Here is a 19,325-nt window from a genome sequence, read left to right on the forward strand (position 1 = left end):
TGCATGTGCATTGACATATGGGGTGCATTTCTGACTATTCTGCAGCTATTGGCCTTGAGTCCCAGGGGGACCTTTGTTCCTTCCCTCACTTATGATATGATGAGTCATTTATAGCGCACCTGTACACAAGTGTTTCTAGGTGAGACACAACAAGGTAGGGAAGACAGAGGGAGGACACAACAAACAATCTTACTAGGCCTTGTTTCATTCAGATTGTGCAAGTGCAGCGGGAGAGGGGGATGAGAAGTGCCAGGAGGAAGGTAGTGCAATCAGGGCAGCATAGCTCTAAATAAGTGCAGCCAGGGTAGCACGGCTCTGGGTAAGTGCAGGGAGGCAGAGGACTTTAGGGTTACATATACAGCCCCAAGTGTGTGGTAGGACCAGAGGCAGTGCAGGGGCTACTGGTCATGGAGGCGCCTAGTGCCCATTAAGATTCTGAGGGTAGCCAGGCAACTAGTCATCGCAGCATACAGGTCGGTCAGCAGGGGAGGGAGAGAGAGAAATCAGAAGCGAAAAAGGAGGGTCTTGAACTGCTTCCGGAACCTCAGGTGGTCCGGCTCAAGTTTGAGAGGGACGGGGAGGCCATTCCAGAGGGAGACACCTGCAGAAGATAGCGAACTACCACCCACTCTCTGCCTGGAGAAGTGTCCTCAGAGAGTTAGAGGTGGCTGAGCGAAGGGCTCCAGAAGGAAGGTGTTTAGGAAGAGAGTTGGATGTAGTGCGGGCCCTGACCCAGAACGCCTTGTGAACGATGCAGAGGGTCTTGAACTTGATCCTTGCAGCCACCGGGAGCCAGTGGAGAGATTTCAGGGCTGGAGAGATACGATCCCTGGGCTTAAAGCCAAGGACAAGTCTCACAGTCTGTTCTGGATTTGTTGCAGAGGGGCAGAGAGTAGAGGAAGGCAGATTGAGAAAGAGGCTGTTGCAGTAGTCCACCCTAGAGTGAACCATGGCTCTGGAGAGAGTGAGCTTCTGGGGAAAGTGAGAAAAGGAAGAATACCTCTGGGGAGGTGCAGATTATAGTGGGACTTCTTAGCGAGGTCCGTGGTGTGCGGAGAGAAGGCAAGAGTGGATTTGAAGATGACACCAAGGTTTTCTGCCTCATAGGAAGGCGCAGGAAGAGGGCCCAAGGAGGGCGGCCAGAGTGAAAGAGGGAAAGCGGGAGCAGGGGTCCCAATGAAAAGGATCTCAGTCTTACTTGCATTAAGGCAGAGATTGTTGGAGGCGCTCCACACCTGAATCATGGATAGACAGTCAGGAATGAGTGAGAGAGGAGAGGAGGCTGAGAGGAGCCTGAAGGAGAGCTGAGTGTCCTCCATATAACACTGAAAGTTATAGAAGGTGGAGATAAGGTGGGACAAAGGGGCCAAGTAGACGTTGAAAAGCCAGGGTGAGAGGTTAGGGCCCTGGGGAACAACGCATGTGGAGAGAGAGGTGGTGGAGAGAAATTACCCAAGTTGGACCTGGGAGGGTCAGTCCAGGAGGAAGGAGGTCAACCAAGCCAGGGCCTGATCTGTGATGTCCAGGTTCTCAAGGAGACGAATGATCAGGATGGCATGATTGTCTGCGTCGAAGGCAGAGGAAAGATCAAGGAGGATGATGTGAGCAGATCTTCACAGATGTTTTTCCAGGAGTTTTCCCAGGAAAGGAGTCATAGAGATCGGGCGTAGTTTGCCGGACAGGAAGGACCGGCAGAAGGTTTTTTCAGGTGGTGTGCACAAGGGAGTGCTTTATGGGGAGGGGAAAGTTCCAGTGGCAAAAGAGTGATTGTAAAAATCGGCTAAGGCTGGAGCGAAGGTGACGATGTGGTCCTTGATGGTTCTGGAGGAGCAGGGGTGCACCTGCTTGGACAATATTTTCATTGATCAGACTTGTCTAGAAACATTGTCAGGTGTGATCAAAGAGAAAGAGGTAAAAGAAGGAGGAGAGAGAGAGGCGGCCAGAGGGGGCCTGAGAGAGGTAGAGGGAGACAAAGAGGTAAGAGAGGACAAAATGTCCTGGATTTTTATGGTGAAGTGAGAAGCCAGAGTCGTGCAGGGGGCCTGGGAGGGAACAGGAGAGGTGGAGACTGCAGTAAGATTGGCCAGCTCCTTGCAGATTTTGAAGAGTTCCGCTGTGTTCTTAGAGGCAGCAGAGCCGCAGGCTTGGATGTGGGCTCTCTTCTTGGACAAGACTGAGAGTCTATATTGGCTTTGGAGCAGGCAGCAGGCCAGTTTGTCAGAGGATGCGCTCAATGCCCTCCACTTCCTCTAAGCCACCCTACACTTGTGTTTCATAGTGGCGAGTCATACCAAGAGTTGCACTTGGAGGTAGGCTTCAGGCGGCTTCTCATGACAAGGGTAAGGACATCCAGAGCGTTAGAGATAGAAATATGGAGGTTAGAAAGGGCTGTGTCAAGAGTGTGAGTCAGCAGCAGGAGTAGGAGCGAAGGTAGTGGAAAAGGCCTCCACCGACACACCCTACATGAGCTGGATGACCGAGAAGGTAGGTGCAGTGCTTGGGTCGGCTTCACCTGGGGGACAGAGAGCTTCAGGTGGGAGGAGAGCAGAAAGTGGTCAGTCCAAGAGAGAGAGAGGAGTGGTGAGAGGATTAGAGGGGGTTGTATAAGGAAATTAGGACATCCAAGATGTGCCTGGTAAGAGTGTATTGGGCCAGAGGGTAGAATAGTAAGAGAGAGAGTGTTGCAGAGAATGCAGAAGGGATTGATGATATTAGGGGAAGATTGAACATCCTCTACTGGCATTCTAGAAAAGGGCCAAGAGAAGAGGAAATCCAGTAAGATGCCACGTTGGTGCACCTTACTAGACCCTTCAACCAGTTGACAAGGATAGCATGGTCGACCAATTCGAAGGCTGCAGAAGGATCTTATAGCATCAACAATGCCGGGTGTCCTCTTTCAGCTATGCACGTCAAGGTGGTTTTGAGGTCCAATAGGGCCGTTTCTGTCCTGTGCCGTGCTCTAAATCCGTATTGATGTGTGGCTAGGATGTTATTTTTTTTCAAGAAAAGCCTGAAACTGAAGATAGGCCACTTTATCCATGATCGTGAGAAGGAATGGGACATTGGTTTTCGGGCGATAGTTCTTGGCCAGAGAGGGATCAAGGGAGCTTTTCTTCAAGGGAGCAGTAACCCAAACCTCTTTAAGGGAAGATGGAACCACACCCTCACTAAAAGATAAATTCACTGTTCTGGGGATCCACAGAATCACTAAATCAAGGGATTCTTCAAGAATACTAGCATGGCAGATGTCACCCCTACATAATGTAGGTTTTAAGTTGGTGACTATATTAAGAATCTCTGCTTCTGAACATTGTCTGAAATTAAACTCAGGCATCAAGAAGCAGTAGGTACGGCCCCTTCTTCCAAAAAGGCGTTTGAGGCAAGTAGCTGTCATATACAAAAGGCTCAATCTACATGAAACACCTTATCGCTGTCCGGATCTAAATGACCAAAATCATCATTAATGATATCAGAAAACCAGGTTTCTCTAATACAGAAACTGTATGTGCTGTTTGAACGAATCCCATTGAAAATGTGCCAATCATAAAAAATAGTGTAACTAATATTAAGCAGTTAAGATTTTACTGGATTATTTAATCTAGATCTGTACCATTGGCATGTATTTTCATGCTGGCGCAAATGATGGAGATCCCTATGGAGTCCGTTGGCTTTATGCACCTGGCTGACTGCATTGAGTTCTATTGTATACTCAGGCAGCATGTACAATTACAATTAAACGCCGCCTGTTGAGCAGTGTTTAATTGTAACTTTGAAAGCTGCTTACCATGCATGCATGGCAGGCAGCATTCATAAGTAAAATTAAACGCTGTCTGACAGGCAAGCATGTTGGGCAGTATGTAATGGTAGTTGTCAATGCTGCTTACCATGCCTGAAAAAAATTCACTGCATATTTACACTCTGCTGTGCAAATGACGAATATTTGGTGGCCAGGGATCTGACTATGCCCGAGTGCAAACAAGCCGAGCCGGAGCACAGGGCATGAGTGGGCTGGTAATGGAGAAATGTGTCCTGAAGAGAACTAGTACAGAGACCACAAAAGGCCTGATGCACTAGTCAAAGAGATTTTAATTCAATTCACTTAGCCACCGGCAGCAGGTGAAGGGAGCGAAGAACCAGTGTTATTTGATTCTCATAAGGGATATTCATGGCTACCCTAGCCGCCAGGTTCTGGAATAGCTGAAGCCGATGGATTAGGATCTTAGGCTGGGCAAGATAGAGTGCATTACAATAATCAATGCGACTTAATACCAGGGCAGCTACCACCGGTGACCAAACCTTCGGGGGGAGCAGAGGAAGGACCTTCCTAAGAATCCTCAGATGGTAATGTCCAGCTTTGCAGGCAGCTGTCACCTGGACACTCATAGAAAGTGTGGCAGAGAAAACAACACCCAGGTACCTGCCAATTGCCGCCGGTGCCAGAAAGGCACCCAGTGCTGGGGGCCAGAAGGCTGGGGTCCACAGTGAAGGAAAGGTGGGGGCACCAACCATAAGAACCTCTGGCTTGTCGCTTGTTTAAGCTTTAGCCAATTCTGATTCATCCAATTTCTGACAGCCGCCGGGCAGAGGCTAAGACGTGAGGACACTTCAGCCTGGCCGAGATCTAAATGCACCAGGATCTGGGTGTCGTCAGCCTAGGCATAGCATCGGAAGCCGAAGGAACGGATGAAAATCAGAAGGGGCTGCATATAAATGTTGAACAACATTGACGACAAGGTGGGGCCCTTGGGGACACCACAGACGATGTGAAACAAGGCAGAGAGGAAGGGGGAAGAGAGAGCGTCTGACTAGGCTCCACCAGAAAGGAAGTGAGATATTAGGGTAGGGTGGTCAACAGTGTCGAAGGCCACAGAGAGATCCAATAAAATCAGTGCTCCCATCCCGCCACTGTCAACCAGCCTGACCAGATCGTCCTGAACCGACACCAGCACACTCTCAGTCCCCCACCCAGGACAGAAGCCGGGCTGGAAAGGGTCAAGAACAAAAAGAGGATAGAAGAGTAGAGATCCAAAGCCTGCAACCATTTCATAAGAAAGGGAAGAGTGAAATGGGGCGAAAGTTAGCCGGAAGAGCAGGATCGAGGGAGGGCTTTTTCAACAAGGGGATAACATCTGCAAGTTTCAATTCAGCAGGTATGTGGCCTGTCTGGCAAGACACATTAACAGCTTGCGTAATCCAGGAGATAAGGGCCAGGGTAATATCCTTAATAATGGATAAGGGAATAGGATCAGAGGGAGCTGCAGATTTTAGCTGAGCAATGGCCTTGGCGACCACATCAGTGGTAAACACTGAGAAGGAAGACCACACCTGTGCGGGTTCCGTAGTAGCAGACTCCTGTGCAGGGCACAAAGAGTCGACAAAGCTGATCTTTAAATTAATAGTTTAAATTTTTGTGATAAAAAAGACTCAATAGTGAATCACAGAGCTCTTGAGTTGGTACTACTGATGCAGAGCACTCAGCAGCCAAAGATAGTGACTTCACAACAGAGAATAGCTCCCTAGAGTGATTGAGAGCCCGATCAACTTTTTGAGTGAAGAAACAACGTTTCGCCTCCTTAATCAAGGAATAATAAAGGTTTGCACAGTTCTTATAGGCAAGCCTTTCCTCAGTCCCATAAGAGCAACATCAGCCTTGTTTGGCCTGACGAAGCTGAAGACGGGCAGCCCTAAGGTCGTCATAAAACCAAGGTTCTGACTGTCAATTAAGCTGGGTGGTAGTAATGGAAGGAGCAACAAGGTTGGCAGCTGTCAAGAAGGATTTGGTAAGGAACTCAAGATCAACATGAGAAGCCTGTAGACAGTGTTCAGCCACTTTGGCCGTCAAAGAGGCAAGGTTCGCTCGGGGCCAATTCTGGCAAGGAATTTTAGGAAGACAGGACCTAAGACGAAGACAAGGAAGCTTAAGTGAGAAGGATACTAGGAACTGAGCAGACCAAAGCACAGACTCAACCAAAAGGTGCAGTACGCTAACTATGCTGACGACACCCAGGTGGTCCTGAAACTGTCACGTATTCACACACACGATACAGTGACCATTAATCTGGTCTATGGTGCCATCCAGGTCTGGATGGCAACTAATGCTCTAGTCTTGAACAAAGACAAAACGGAGCTTGTGATCATCGCCACAGGGACCAGCTAAAAAAACGTCCTGCTGACTACAAAATCTTTAGCATTGCTGGATTCATCATTCCAGTGGCCAATAGCGTCAAGACCCCAGGGGTCATATTTGACTCTGAATTATCCATGAAGCCCCAACTAGCCTGCCTACGAGCGTCCTGTGGATACATAAATCAACTCCTAGGTCACATTCGTCCTTACCTGTCATCTGAGAACATGGCCCTCCTTGCCTCAGCACTTGTCAATTCACGCCTGGACTATGGCAACAGTTTGCTTCTGGTTACCTCCCAGGCAAACCTAGCAGCACTCCAGGTGACCCAACATGGGGCAATCCGCGCCATCAAACATCTTCAGATGTGATCATATCACCCAAGCAAGGAGGGAGCTCCATTGGCTCGCTGTGAAACATCGGGTCATCCACAAGGCCTTGACACTGAGCTATAAATGCCTAGATCTCCAAGCCCTGGCATATCTCTGCAAGCGTATCAAGACATACCAACTCAACTCAGCGTATCAAGACATACCAACTTCGATTTGCGGATAAGGCCAGCTTTCAGAAACCCAAATTTAAATTAAAAGGGTTTGGTGGCACTTCCTTTGATGTTCAGGCCCCCCGAGACCTGGAAAGCACTCCCTTCTGACCTGAGAAAGATTGCTTCTTTGAATGATTTCAAGAAAGAAATTAAGACGCACCTCTTCAATATGGCTTAAGGTATCCCCCGCTTGTGTTCTCCAATTCCAGTCTTTCTGTATGACTTTTCTGTGTGTGCCCTGAGACCTATGGGTGAGTGGTGCGTTATAAAAATTAAAATAAATACAATAAATAAATAAGGTATAAAGGAAAAGAGTCTTTTGTAAATACTAGATCAAGTGTGTTGCCCAAGGTGTGCGTAGGCCCATTGACCAGCTGCTGAAAGCCTAGATCTGCAAGACTGTCAAAGATTAGAGCGGATGCCGGCACCGGAGGGTAGCAGAATTTGAGATTGAAATCACCAAGTATAATCAGAGAGGAGAAGCGAGAATGTAGGTCAGCGACCAAATCTAGAAAAGGTGTGAGAAAGGACGTATGTAGGCCTTATGGCCTATAGACAAGCAGGAAGTGCACAGAGCAGGAAGCAGAGATATGAACTCTCACCAATAGCGCCTCCATAGACACTTGGCTGTTGAGTGGCAGAATCGTAGCTTCGAATGATGCCTTATAGATGGCAGCTTTGCCCCCGCCACGATGCAAGAAGGTCCTGTCCAAGCGCAAGATTTTGTAATCGGAGGGAAGGGCTTGGATACATACCGACGCCGATGAGTCATTAATCCAGGTTTCTCTTAGAAAAAGCAGGTCGGGGGAACTCGGGAGATCGATAGAAGAGGTCCACACACCTCGCTAGGCTTGGGTGTGCTTGGTTGATCTTCGATCCAGCCTGCAGGGAAAATAGTCGACACATGTGCTATACTTTGTAAGGCAGAGCAGGATACAACTAGCCCCTTCTCGCCGTCCGGCCTGTCCTTGGCGCGGACCGGCACAGTCGGGCTTAACTTAGATGCAACTTCGGTGCGATGAGCCCTTTCTCGCTGCGCTCAACTGTTGCGCTGTCGAGGAAGCCGTTGTTAATATATAAACATGTTATGAATGTAGCCTGCCCCCTCAATCTGCGTGTAAGCAGAGAAGAAGAACTAGGCTCCTGCAGTGAGTAGCAGTGAGAGAGCAATAGAGGACCCACGGAGTCCGAGCCCTCGCCCTTGAGTCCCTCAGAGGCCAGGCACCCTCCTCCTCTGAAAACCGGCGTGCAAGGAAAGAAAAGTACTACACATTTTAAAACATATGCGCTGAAGGCAGCGTGAGTGTAAAGTATGAGGGCCCTGTTAAACGTCAGAACGGCAACCCGTTCTAAAAGGAAATAAAATATGCACAAGTATAAAAATAAAGCACGTATCAGAGGAGAAACTCCTTACCCGACACATCCGATGAGAACTGAGAGGCAAGCGCCCATCCCCTCAATCTGTGTGTAAGCAGAGATGAAGGACTATGCTCCTGCAGTGAGTGGCATTGAGAGAGCAAAAGAGGACTTGTCCCACTGAGTCCGAGCACGTATCAGAGGAGAAACTCCTTACCCGACACAACCATCAAGATGATCTGCGGCACCAGGCCACTCCCCTACCAAAACTGTCATTGCCACCCTAGTCCTCAGTAAACTTGACTACTGCACTAGCCTACTCCTGGGACCCCCGCTCTACTTTTCCACTTCCCTCAACTTTGCCACATGCCCCCTCCACCTACCTAGAGATTTTCCCAACTCGTTGTGCCCTCACCATGCCGGTTGAATCTTTATGCAAAAATGACTTCCTCTTCAAATGTCTACTCCTTGTCTTTAAATATATTAATGGCATAGCATCCTATTTACCGGATAATTGCATCACCTTTACTCATACTCAGGCTTTCTGATCACTAACCCACAACAAACAATCTCTCTGTCCCACAACCTCCTTGCACAATCCCTGTGTTACTTCTGGCTTCTGCAACTTTTCTCTGCTGACCCCTAAACCAATGAATGATGCAACCCTTGTCATCAAAGCCCTTCAATTGGTGAAAGTATCTAAGACCAGGCTCAAGCACCAACTGCTAGTGAGTTAGGGGGATTTTATCCATCCCCACATCATGTCATTCCCCTTGAACTCTCTGCCAGCACTAACCTGTTGCGAAACAACTGTAATTACATAAATATGAATTCACTTAACCACTGGCCCTAGGCCACATGTAGACTACGCCTCTACGTCTTAACGACCTACCCTCACATTACCCAGCTCGTTTCCACCCAAACTATGTAAAGGCTCCTCAAAAAGAACTGCCTCCTGTGTGTGTTTTTGTACGTCTGGTAGAATTGCCAACACAATAACCCAATAAAGTTAAATAAATACAGAACCATACAAAATAACATTGGGCTACTGCAACCAGCAGAAATGTCAGTAGGCAATCAGCTAAACTAGTCTTGGGCCATACAACAGTGCAAGCAGGTTTTTCTTGTTCTCCCGCTCACAGCAGTAGTTAATGTGAGACATTCAGGTATGATCCACCCAAGCCAAACGGTTCCTATTTTCAGAACTACTCTCATTGCCTCAATAACTTAACATGACATCACCAGCCCTCTATGAGCTCCCCTGGCTGATGCGCGATTCAAAGCCTCAATTCTAGACAGCTACAAGGGCCTGGGACCCGAACACTTGTGAAATCAGCATGTTGTACAAAGATATGTCGCTAATGCCATGTGTTGGTCTTGGTTAGCTGGCCCTTTTCTGCAAAGCTTGAATAGGCATTCTAAGTGTTACAAATGCCATATCATATCATATCATATATCAAGCGGTGACTGGCCAGTTCTTTCAAGTGTGGTTCCTAAGATCAATGCAAGACTTTATTTTTAGGTTTACGGTTCTCTGAATAATGCGTTTACTTTTTTGTGTTTAACACAGTAGTTGAATACATGCCTATCTTTTCTATCCTTGTAGAAGTTCTGTGATACTTCCTTTGGTGCGAGAATGGAGCTAATCAAAACTCCATAATAACAAAGGGATGACTCTGCAAGGATACAAGATCGTGGCTAACAATACCAGACATGGATTTTAACGTTTGGAATGTTTCGCCTTGAAAGCGGGGCCACTATCTACTGCACTGCACTGCTAATCCAGGTTTAATGTAAGAGCTGTGGCGCTGCATTACAGCTTCTACTCTAATGAAATGTTCTCGCAAGCCAAGCGCTTAGTACATAGAATCCTCCTAACATACTTATCCCGGATCTGTCGAAATGAAATAAAAGGTTCTGCAAATTCAGTATGGCATGGAAAGAAAGAAAGTGCATCAAGCTTTAAAATAAAGACAACCCACATCCGATCACTCTCGTTTATTATGTTTTTATTATTAATCTTAAATGAATAAATGACACGCACACACTGCTGCTTTTGACATCCCCGCCACCCCCGTTCTAAAGCTAGCTGCCTGCCGCAGAAATACAGGATTGCTCCGGCATCCCCACAGGCAGGAACACTTTCACATGAGGAAAGATGGCATTGGAACAAATCCACATTTATTTACATTACATGAAAGGAAATGAAGACAGACGTTTCAGTGCACCTTTCTGTAAAGCCACAGCTTTAGTATTTTGAGACAATGCTGTTTCTTTGTCTCCCAACTTCCCTTTTCTGTTTGATGTCCCTGCATCACAGATCCTACCCAGATCCCGCCAATGCAAAGGACATGTTAACTTATTTTTCCCTCCAAAAGACAAAATGGTGGAACACTAAGAAGCCTGCGTTGGGACTGGGTGTAAGGTACTGTGTCTCCTGGTTTATTTTGCTCTTTTGGTTAACAACCCCACATTAAATAAAACGCTCAGTTCAGTCTCAGTGCATGTTTTCAAACCGTTTACAAAATAACACTGTGTAAAACAACACGTACTTAATTATATTATATTTACATCCAGATTATATACTTGGTTCTCTATTTTGGATTAGAGTATATTTTTTAATGAAGTTATTTTTATTTTGTTTAACTCTGGCTGCTTACCTTTTTTCAAACGGAACATTTGGATGATGAAAAACACGTTTGTGTTAATTTTCAATGAACGAAACGTGTATTTTGTGAACACATCCATTCTTCACACTCATTTCTTTTGGTTGAGGTATTGCCCTTCACCTGGCCTTTTTAAAAAATTCAATGATAAGACGATAGTTACACATTTTAAAGCTCACTCTGCACCAAGTTCTTAAAGTAGCGAGATGTACTGGCAGACGTACTGTAGAAGGAATGTTCTGAAGGGGCCAGCACTAGTCCCACCAATCCTCACCATTATGTTTTCTCTTAAACAGAAGGCCCACTAGAGCTGAGTGTGTTTCCTATTTCTCTAAGAACTGGCTTGGAGAACATCGTGACCAGCTTCACCAGTAGATATGTTATTTAAATGTGCATGTTACCTTACCAAGCAAGGTAAAAAGGCCCCATGGAAGTCATGATTTCTCCACCCCTCCCTAAACACAAAACAGAAGGCCCCTTCTAGATACGTGAAATTATACCCCAATTTGTAGGCACAAAGTACCATTCAATTAAGCAGCCCAAGTGGAAGGGGTTTCTTGCAGCTTCAAATACCTCTCTTTTTCATCTGATAAACACTGTATAAGCAATAAAAGAATTCCAGTAACCAAAATCCCACGTTTGTATTCCATTTCTCCTATGCCTTTTTCTTACCTATCAGTGGTAGCTGTCTAGAATTATATTATCGCCAATAGAAGGCAGAATAGGACTTGCAATGAGACAGGGATAGAAATTGCCAGGAGCTTGGAGCTATTTAGCTCCTGATTATAGCCAAGGAGGGTCTGGTTAGCTGGATCCAAGAGCTCCCAGAAGATAATTGTGACAGACCAGGCAAGTGGTGCCATACAAACATAGCTATGTAATATTAACTGTGTAGGTTTGGGAATGTGTAGTAAAGAGAATAAAGGACACATCTAAGAGACATTTCAAGCATATTGGATAATATATAATGGACAAAAAAGTTATTTACATCTCACACACTATTCCCTAGCTCCTGGTTCCCTAAACATAGCTCCTGCCTAAAGAGTGATGCCTGATACGCAGGAGCTGTTTTTTGCTCCTGTTCAGCAAATCCTAATTTTGACCCCTGTGAGAATGGGTATGGTTTGAGGCAGCCTTCACCTAAGCAAACTGGCTACCTCTTGGGGAGTCAGGTGGCATAATAATGCCGCTAATGTTGGATCTATAAAGATTCGGATAGCTGGAAGCAGGTCAGTCCCACTTGTGATATCAGGATAGGTCCGACAGCCAGGGTTCCAGATGACAATCCATATCTAGGGATCCATCCTGATAAGGAGAGGAAACCCAGGACCAAAGGCAGCTTGCAGTGCACACAATCATTGTTCATGATTACATCACAGCTAACATAGACATAGATAGGAAACAACTGACATAGCATGAGTGCCCAGAGGATCACGCTCTACCCTATGATAGTTACCAGCAACCACAGGGCAACACCGGAGCCAAAAGCCAAGGCTTCTGTGAAGATTTACAGGAAGAGACTGCCCCAACAAATCTCCTGATTAACCACACAAATGGTGGACAGCTTTCCAGGTGTAATGAAATCTAAAGCTTACACTAATGTCAGTTAAAAACTCAATTTGACAGACTGAAACCATTGGCACCAATAATCACAGCTAAAAAGTAATATGACAGGCTGTTGATGGGTCAAATTTGCTGCGTGTTCGAGTAATCAGACACCAACATGCTGGTGGCCATATGGGCACCCACCTGGTATTCCCTTGCCTTATTTGTATGAATTCACTACTCGGGTCTGGGGCCTCTAAGTAAACTGGATAAGGAAAAGGATTTCAGTATTCAAAGTAAAATCGCCTTGCTTAGCCCTTTCACTACACGCAAAGCCATACTGCCTCACTGCTATTTTTTAGGCTGGGACAGTTCCCATTGCGCACCTCCAACTGGTTAGATTGATATATTTTTATGTGTACATTTAGATAATCAATTTTACTTAAGTTGTTTAAATGTCCCTGTTCTGCTATAATATAGCTCTCCTTTCAATGTTAGGGTCTACACGCTTTTTATTTGAAGCATTCACTGTCCTCTCACCAACACGTTTAAAGAAATGACTTACTAATGGAATCCCCATTTTGTCTTTATAAACAAAGAAACACAGTAGAATGCCTTGGGTGTTCGGTCTGCGCAAACGTTTCAAAATGTCTACAAATGTAAACATTTATTAGATTCCTGCTTCAAAGATAAAGCCATGCTCTTGAGAGCCAACACGTGTTTCGAGCTATTTGCGCTTTTCATTAAGGCTTTATTATAATCCTTGTATGCATGAACATCTTATAGCACTAAAGTTAGTATTAGAATCCTCCAGTTATTCATTGTTCCAATATACATTATTGTAGAAAGTGAACGTCTAATTCAGAATTTATTGAACACTTTGTTCTTTCTCCACTGTAGTTTATTCTCCATAATGGTATTTATTATTAATGGGTATCCCCTCCAGATTACTAGGATGAAGATCCCATATTAAGATGCTCCGGACTGCATGTTCGATTTCTACACAAATATATATTGGAACAATGAATAACTAGAGGAGGTTTCTAATATTAACTTTAGTGGAATAAGGTCATGCATACAAGGATGATTTGCAGATGTATAATGAAACCATGGTGTAGAGCACATAGACGAAACACGTGTCGTCACAAGAGCATGGCTTTCATAAGCTTTGGACGGGGATTCTAATAAATGTATGGCAAGGTTTACATTTGTGCAATTCTTGAAATGTTTGGCACAGACCCAACACCCAAGGTACTGTTTTTCTTTGTTTAGATGATGAGACAAACAGAGAAGTGGCTCAATCTTGCGTCGTTGGCAACACCTTAGATTTCAATTTGCCCAGCACAGGAGGCTCTGCACTTTCTTCTCTGGCATATATCTTCCTTACCAAAAGTTCAGAATTCAAACTGAATAATGTAATCTGAGGACAAGGGCTGAATCATAAGCAAGCTGGCCTTTTGTCTTTTGTCGGCAAGTGACAACCAGTTACACAATATGATTGGCTAAAAAGAAGACTCCATCTTCTAAATTTGCAATGCTACCTGATATCGATCTCTCCTTCTGTCCTTTGGGACTTGGAAGGATACTTCACTGATGCCCTATGGGTGTGAGAGATGTGGATTCAATGTAAGGCCCTGTACTGTGTATCTTTGCTATTTTAAAATGGAAAAGAATTACAAGTGGTTTTGAATGTTTTTGTTTTACATTCCAAACACTGCTGTCCGGATAAAAGCGTAACATAATGCCTCTGTAAAATGAAGGAGGAATCACAAGATTACAATATCCCCTAGGATTGTGTGTTGTCACATGAGTGGCATCATGACTGCAGACACCGTACAAACCTTTCAACACCACTCAACCTCCACATGGACGTTACCACCATCTGGTCGAACACGGAGACGGTGCAGTGGAACGAGCTATCTATGCACCCTGATCCTCTCCTTATCAGATGTTGGCTTCATCAGAAGCTGCCAGCATCGACAACTCATGGGGAGTGTGGTAATAGCTGATGGATCGATGCTCCGGGTAGATATACAGGCATTTTGCAATATCTTGTTGTGTGTCACTTTCTACCTCAGCAAATTGCAGGTATTTATACCCAGAAAGAACGTGAATCCCGCTGCAACATTCAGACTTTACAAAGTGCACAAAATGTCCTTGTTTCACCCTTGACCTAACCAAATAATAAGACCCAACTATACTGGTTGGGTCTTATTATTTGGTAAGGTCAAGGGCGAAACAAGGACATTTTGTGCAATTTGCAAAGTCTGAATGTTGCTATTGCTTTCAATGCTCCAGCAAACTCGGTATCTGTGGTCAGACATCTATGTTCAGCCTGCACGGCCGACTGAGCCCTTCATCCCTACCAGGTGATACACTAATTACCCTTAAATTGCCACCTATTTTTACAGCACTTACAAAGAGACAGACTCCAGCATGAAGCACTAGAAAACAACGGCAATATTATTGTCATTATATTATAGACCAAGTCCTTTTCAGATGCATGACTTTGTCAGCATCATGAAATGGACAAAACTGGTGTACCGGAAGCAGCTGAGAAAAGGGGTACCCAAGCTACCTTTTCTATTCCCTAGGATGCCATCAGGCACTTTGATAAGGCAGACTTGTTTGCTACCTTATTGCTCCATGGTAAGTAAATCTCATCATCAGGAACTCTGTACGCTAATGCAGAAATGAAGTCAGTGCATGCAAAAATCTGCAGCGCCGCATACGTGGTGCGACAATGAGCAATACATTACAGAGCCTGTTGGCAAGGGTTGACCGTTAACAAGATGTAGAAAGGAATGAACACTGATTTAGGACCAGGTTACTGCGGATTTACACAACACAAAAGTGTTAAGGATGGCCGCTTGAGGAATTCATGATGACTGGAGACAATAATTGTAAAGTGTTTCCTCCCAAAACCATGTTCACCAGTTGTGTAAGTCTATCACTCATCGGACCCCCCACTGAAGCCAGGAAGCCTCTGGAGGAACCTATTGCATGCAAAGGATGTGACGGAATAAGAGCTGCCAGTGAGGCTGAAGATGCTATCGATCAGCAAACCGAGAGACCCAAAGACTCCAACGGCGATCTCTTTCCCCACGGTTGGGATAGCGCAGAGAGTTAAGTAGGGGAAGTTGCCAAGGTCAAGAAGAAACCGGAGCGGTACCCGCAGAATCATGCCCACAACAGTCAAAACATTGTTGATGGTTCTCACGCAGCCCATGAGGATGTTCCCAATCACACGGATGATGTCGATGGGAATAGTCCCCAACACCCCACTGATGGCCAGAAGGTAGGAGACGGCCCCATCCCAAAGGCAGCAGATGCCTCCTGCTATGATGTTAAAGATCTGTTCGATAAAAAACCACACAATGTAAAACACAGTTTTCACAATCCCATACACAACTCGGGCAAGGAATCTGATGAAGCGGAAGAAAGGCCCTGTAGCTTCCTCTGCCTCTTCAGCCCTTCTTTGATTTATCGTCTCCAATACTTTGCTTTGCTGGGCATTTTCGGTGCCTTCTCCACAGGGGTTTGTAAAAATATTGACCTCTTCAGGAAGATGTTTTTTTAACTCTTCCATGCTTAGACTTTCAAGTTTTACATCGTTGTTCTTTTGAATAAATCCCATGGACCATGCCTCGGCAGTGTTGCAGCAGGCAGCCAACCAAAGGGATTCGGGTACTGCTATCTTGTTGTTGACCGTTTCATCACTTGGCACGGCCCCCGTAACAAAATAAAGATCCTCGCCATTTTCACATTGTTGTACCAAGGCTTCTTTGACAATGTGCCCAACCTCCAGGGACCAACTCTTGCGGAAGCTCTGAGGAACGGGCACAGCGTTGGTAAGTGTATATGTTGCTCGCTGGTAGTCGCCTTCATTGAGGAAACCAGGATTCAGTGTGAACGGTTGGTAGTTAGGATCTGTGTAATCTTCGTTCAGGCTCTGGTGCAACCCAAGCTCGCCAATGCTTTCTTTGGCCTCCGCTTCTTCCATCATTTCCTCAGCTGCATTTTCAGGGTCATCCAACTGCAAATGAAGAAAAAAGAAATCAGGAAAACAACCTCTAGCAGCACAATCCCTTATCCATTATTTGTTGGTACAGTGCGCTACCCCAGCAACAAGGCACTTGGTCTCTAGATGAGGCCATCGGTTGGTTTCCTAACCACTTCCAAAGGTTTCACTATTAAGACCCACTGCAGTCACAGTCAAGGAAGTGAGATGGAGCTTCATTCAGAAGACCCCTCATACACCCTGTACTCTAGTAGGGCTTCAATCAAACTGTCGCTTTCCACAAATTCTCCTACGTTCCACTCTGACACACTATACATTCCATAGTGACATCATTTCCACAGACATAGGTCCACAAAAAATAACGACATACACTACAGCCCCATCTCACATATAAAAATGTTGTAGCTAAAATTACTAACTTTGCAATATTGTATGAACATTTATAAAAAACACTAGGTCCGAATCATACTATGCAAAAGAAGGGATGCGGTAGATTTGCATCAAGGTTGCGTCTATTCATAAAGGACATCACAATTATGTTACGTTAAATAGCTTTTGTACTGTGCCCGTCACCGCCATAGTGGTCTTGCAGTACTCAGGCTTGTTTGAATAGTGGTGCATTGTGTCCCCACGAGGGGTGACCCAGACTGTGGTCTGTGGTGGAAAGGAAATAGGAAAAGATTGAGTGGATAAGAGAAGTGGGAATAGGTAGAAACAAACAAATAACACATGGAAAAGTACACAGAAGTTGAAAGGGAGGGTGTATGCTTGTGGCAGTGGTGTGACGTGTGTATTCCCTGGTAGTTAACTTTTAGGCCTGGGCTTGATCAGTGCATAAATCTGTATCTGCTAGTCTCCAAGTAGGTCTCCTTGCTGGAGCCCCTGTCTTCTTGGCCTTTATGGATCTTAGTTCGGCGTTGACCACGTGGACAGGGGACTTTTGTGAAGAACTCTGTGGGATATGGGAATTCCTGGTGCCTTCCTGTGTATATTAGAGACCCTACACTTTGACTCCACGGTCCATGTCAGGTGTGGTAACACAGGCAAAGTGAGTGGCTATATCAATGTGGAGCAAGGGGTTCGGCAGGGGTGCGTACGTGCACCCATCCTCTCCAACTTGTATGTTAATGAACTTGCGTCCTACCGATGTTTATGGTAGCGAACTTTGGGGCGTGGGCGATGTGGCGGGACTTCAAGTAGAGGAGAATTCTTTTATTTCTTGTCTCTTGGAAGAACCGCCGACACCAGCTTCTTTTAATACTCATCTCGAAACAGGTCTCACTTACATCGACGACACTCTAAAGCTGAAACCAGTTCTTTTTTTGGCTTTCCCTGTGGAAGAGTAAGGAAGAAAACGTAACTGAAGTTTTGATTAACCATCTGCTGTCTCTAAGTAACTCCCATAAATTCGACTGCTTATTTTATATTAAAAAAAACTATCGACTCTACAGGATTGAAACCTGGTTTCTCCAACCCAGCATGCATTGCTGATATGTTTATGAAGGAACTCAAACAGAAACTCCTGAATTAGTGGAATGGTGCGAGGGAGGATACGAATCTTGCAAAATCAACTGAAAGACAGTATCTTCGACTCTCAACATCAACAGGTAGGGCTGTGTATTTTGATTGTGTTAATAACTTTTAACACAGCCCTCTCCTGTCACAAACTAGATTAAACACATTGCAGCTAAAAGCCATATGCTGCCACTGAAAGTATGCAAATGATAATCATTGTCTCTATGGCCAGGCAGAATCTTTAGACCATTTTGTTTTGTTCTGTCCATTGTACAATGACCTGCAGAGACTTTACCTTTTCTCGTTACTTAGAAGTTTTGGTTTTAATCATATTTTTACTGTGCCCTCCAGATGGTATTAGTGCTTTTAAACTTGCAAGCTATCTGCAACATGCTTGGAGCAGAAGAACCCGATTGTACTCTTTATGATGCTATAGTATTGATTGTTTTTTGGATGATATATTTTATAATTTTGTTCTTATTACGATGTATCTGACCCAGATTTTAATGTATGCTATTTTTGTTTCACGCGTTATGGATTACTTCTGTTAATCCGAAAAAAACAAAATTATTACCACTGGTAGTGGATCAAAATGAATGTTGATCAGAAAGAAAGGTTGTATACCTCACACATGACGTCGAGCATTTTTCTGTGAGAGCAGTTTCTAGCAGAGTAATTTCTTGGTAATGGAATTAGTCAGTTCCTAGTTCTATGATGGACTAGAGATGTGCTCAAGTGTGCCCTTGAATTGTGGAGGCTTCGTCACAAAATTGTTTTTAGATGCCCCACCCAGCAAACCATGAAGGATAATCTGTGGGGTCCAAGCCACTTGACAGAAATGCCAGAACCAAGAGCTGGCCATGTCAATGTGAATGCAAGGGACACAAAAGGAGGAGGGGGAGAGGAAGAAAGGGTATTTTCAATCCTCCATGTGATTTTCATGCTTCCCAACTTGATGAGGGATAAGGGAGTAGTTTCTTACCTGTAACTCCATTTCTCCAGCATTGGTATCTTTCATGGATTCACATGCTTAGAATATTCCCCGTCGTCAGACTGGGAACCCTCGGTACACATATATATAGTCATTTCCAATAGGAAAAACTTCTGCCCTATCCCCGTCTGCGTCCTCTACGGGGCCGCCCACGTACGCCCCGTTGGACGTGATGGTATATAAGCCCCGCCCCCGCGGGTCCCTTCAGATTTCGACCCCTCCAAGATAACGGGGGGAAAACTTGCTTACATACCAATCTTCCACATTGCAGTCCGGGGAGGCCGGAGGGCGCATGTGAATCCATGAAAGATACCAATGCTGGAGAAATGGAGTTACAGGTAAGAAACTACTCCCTTCTCCAGCATTGGATCTTTCATGGATTCACATGCTTAGAATAGATTGTAAAGCAGTAACATCAAGAAGGAGGTGAGAGTGCAATGTAACTTACATTCGTAGAGACACCCCCAAACACTACCGTTTACACCATGTATGTAAGCAACAACTTATTATACTGATACGAAACGGATTTCCGCCATACAATGCTATGTCATATGACTCAGTAT

General features: G+C 45.1%; 1 protein-coding gene across 1 annotated transcript in view; it reads right to left on the minus strand.

Moving 5' to 3' along the window:
* Window positions 1–10,016: 10,016 nt before the first annotated feature.
* Window positions 10,017–19,325, minus strand: part of ENDOD1 (endonuclease domain containing 1) — a 79,176-nt gene continuing 69,867 nt past the window's right edge. Inside the window, exon 2 of the mRNA XM_069639228.1 lies at window positions 10,017–16,271. Within this exon, the coding sequence (XP_069495329.1) occupies window positions 15,186–16,271 (1,086 nt within the window). The 3' untranslated portion in view covers window positions 10,017–15,185. The remainder of the gene's footprint in view (window positions 16,272–19,325) is intronic.

This window comes from Ambystoma mexicanum, chromosome 7q (genome assembly GCF_040938575.1).
Source record: "Ambystoma mexicanum isolate Mex_15411 chromosome 7q, UKY_AmexF1_1, whole genome shotgun sequence".
Classification (NCBI taxonomy): Eukaryota; Metazoa; Chordata; class Amphibia; order Caudata; family Ambystomatidae; genus Ambystoma; species Ambystoma mexicanum.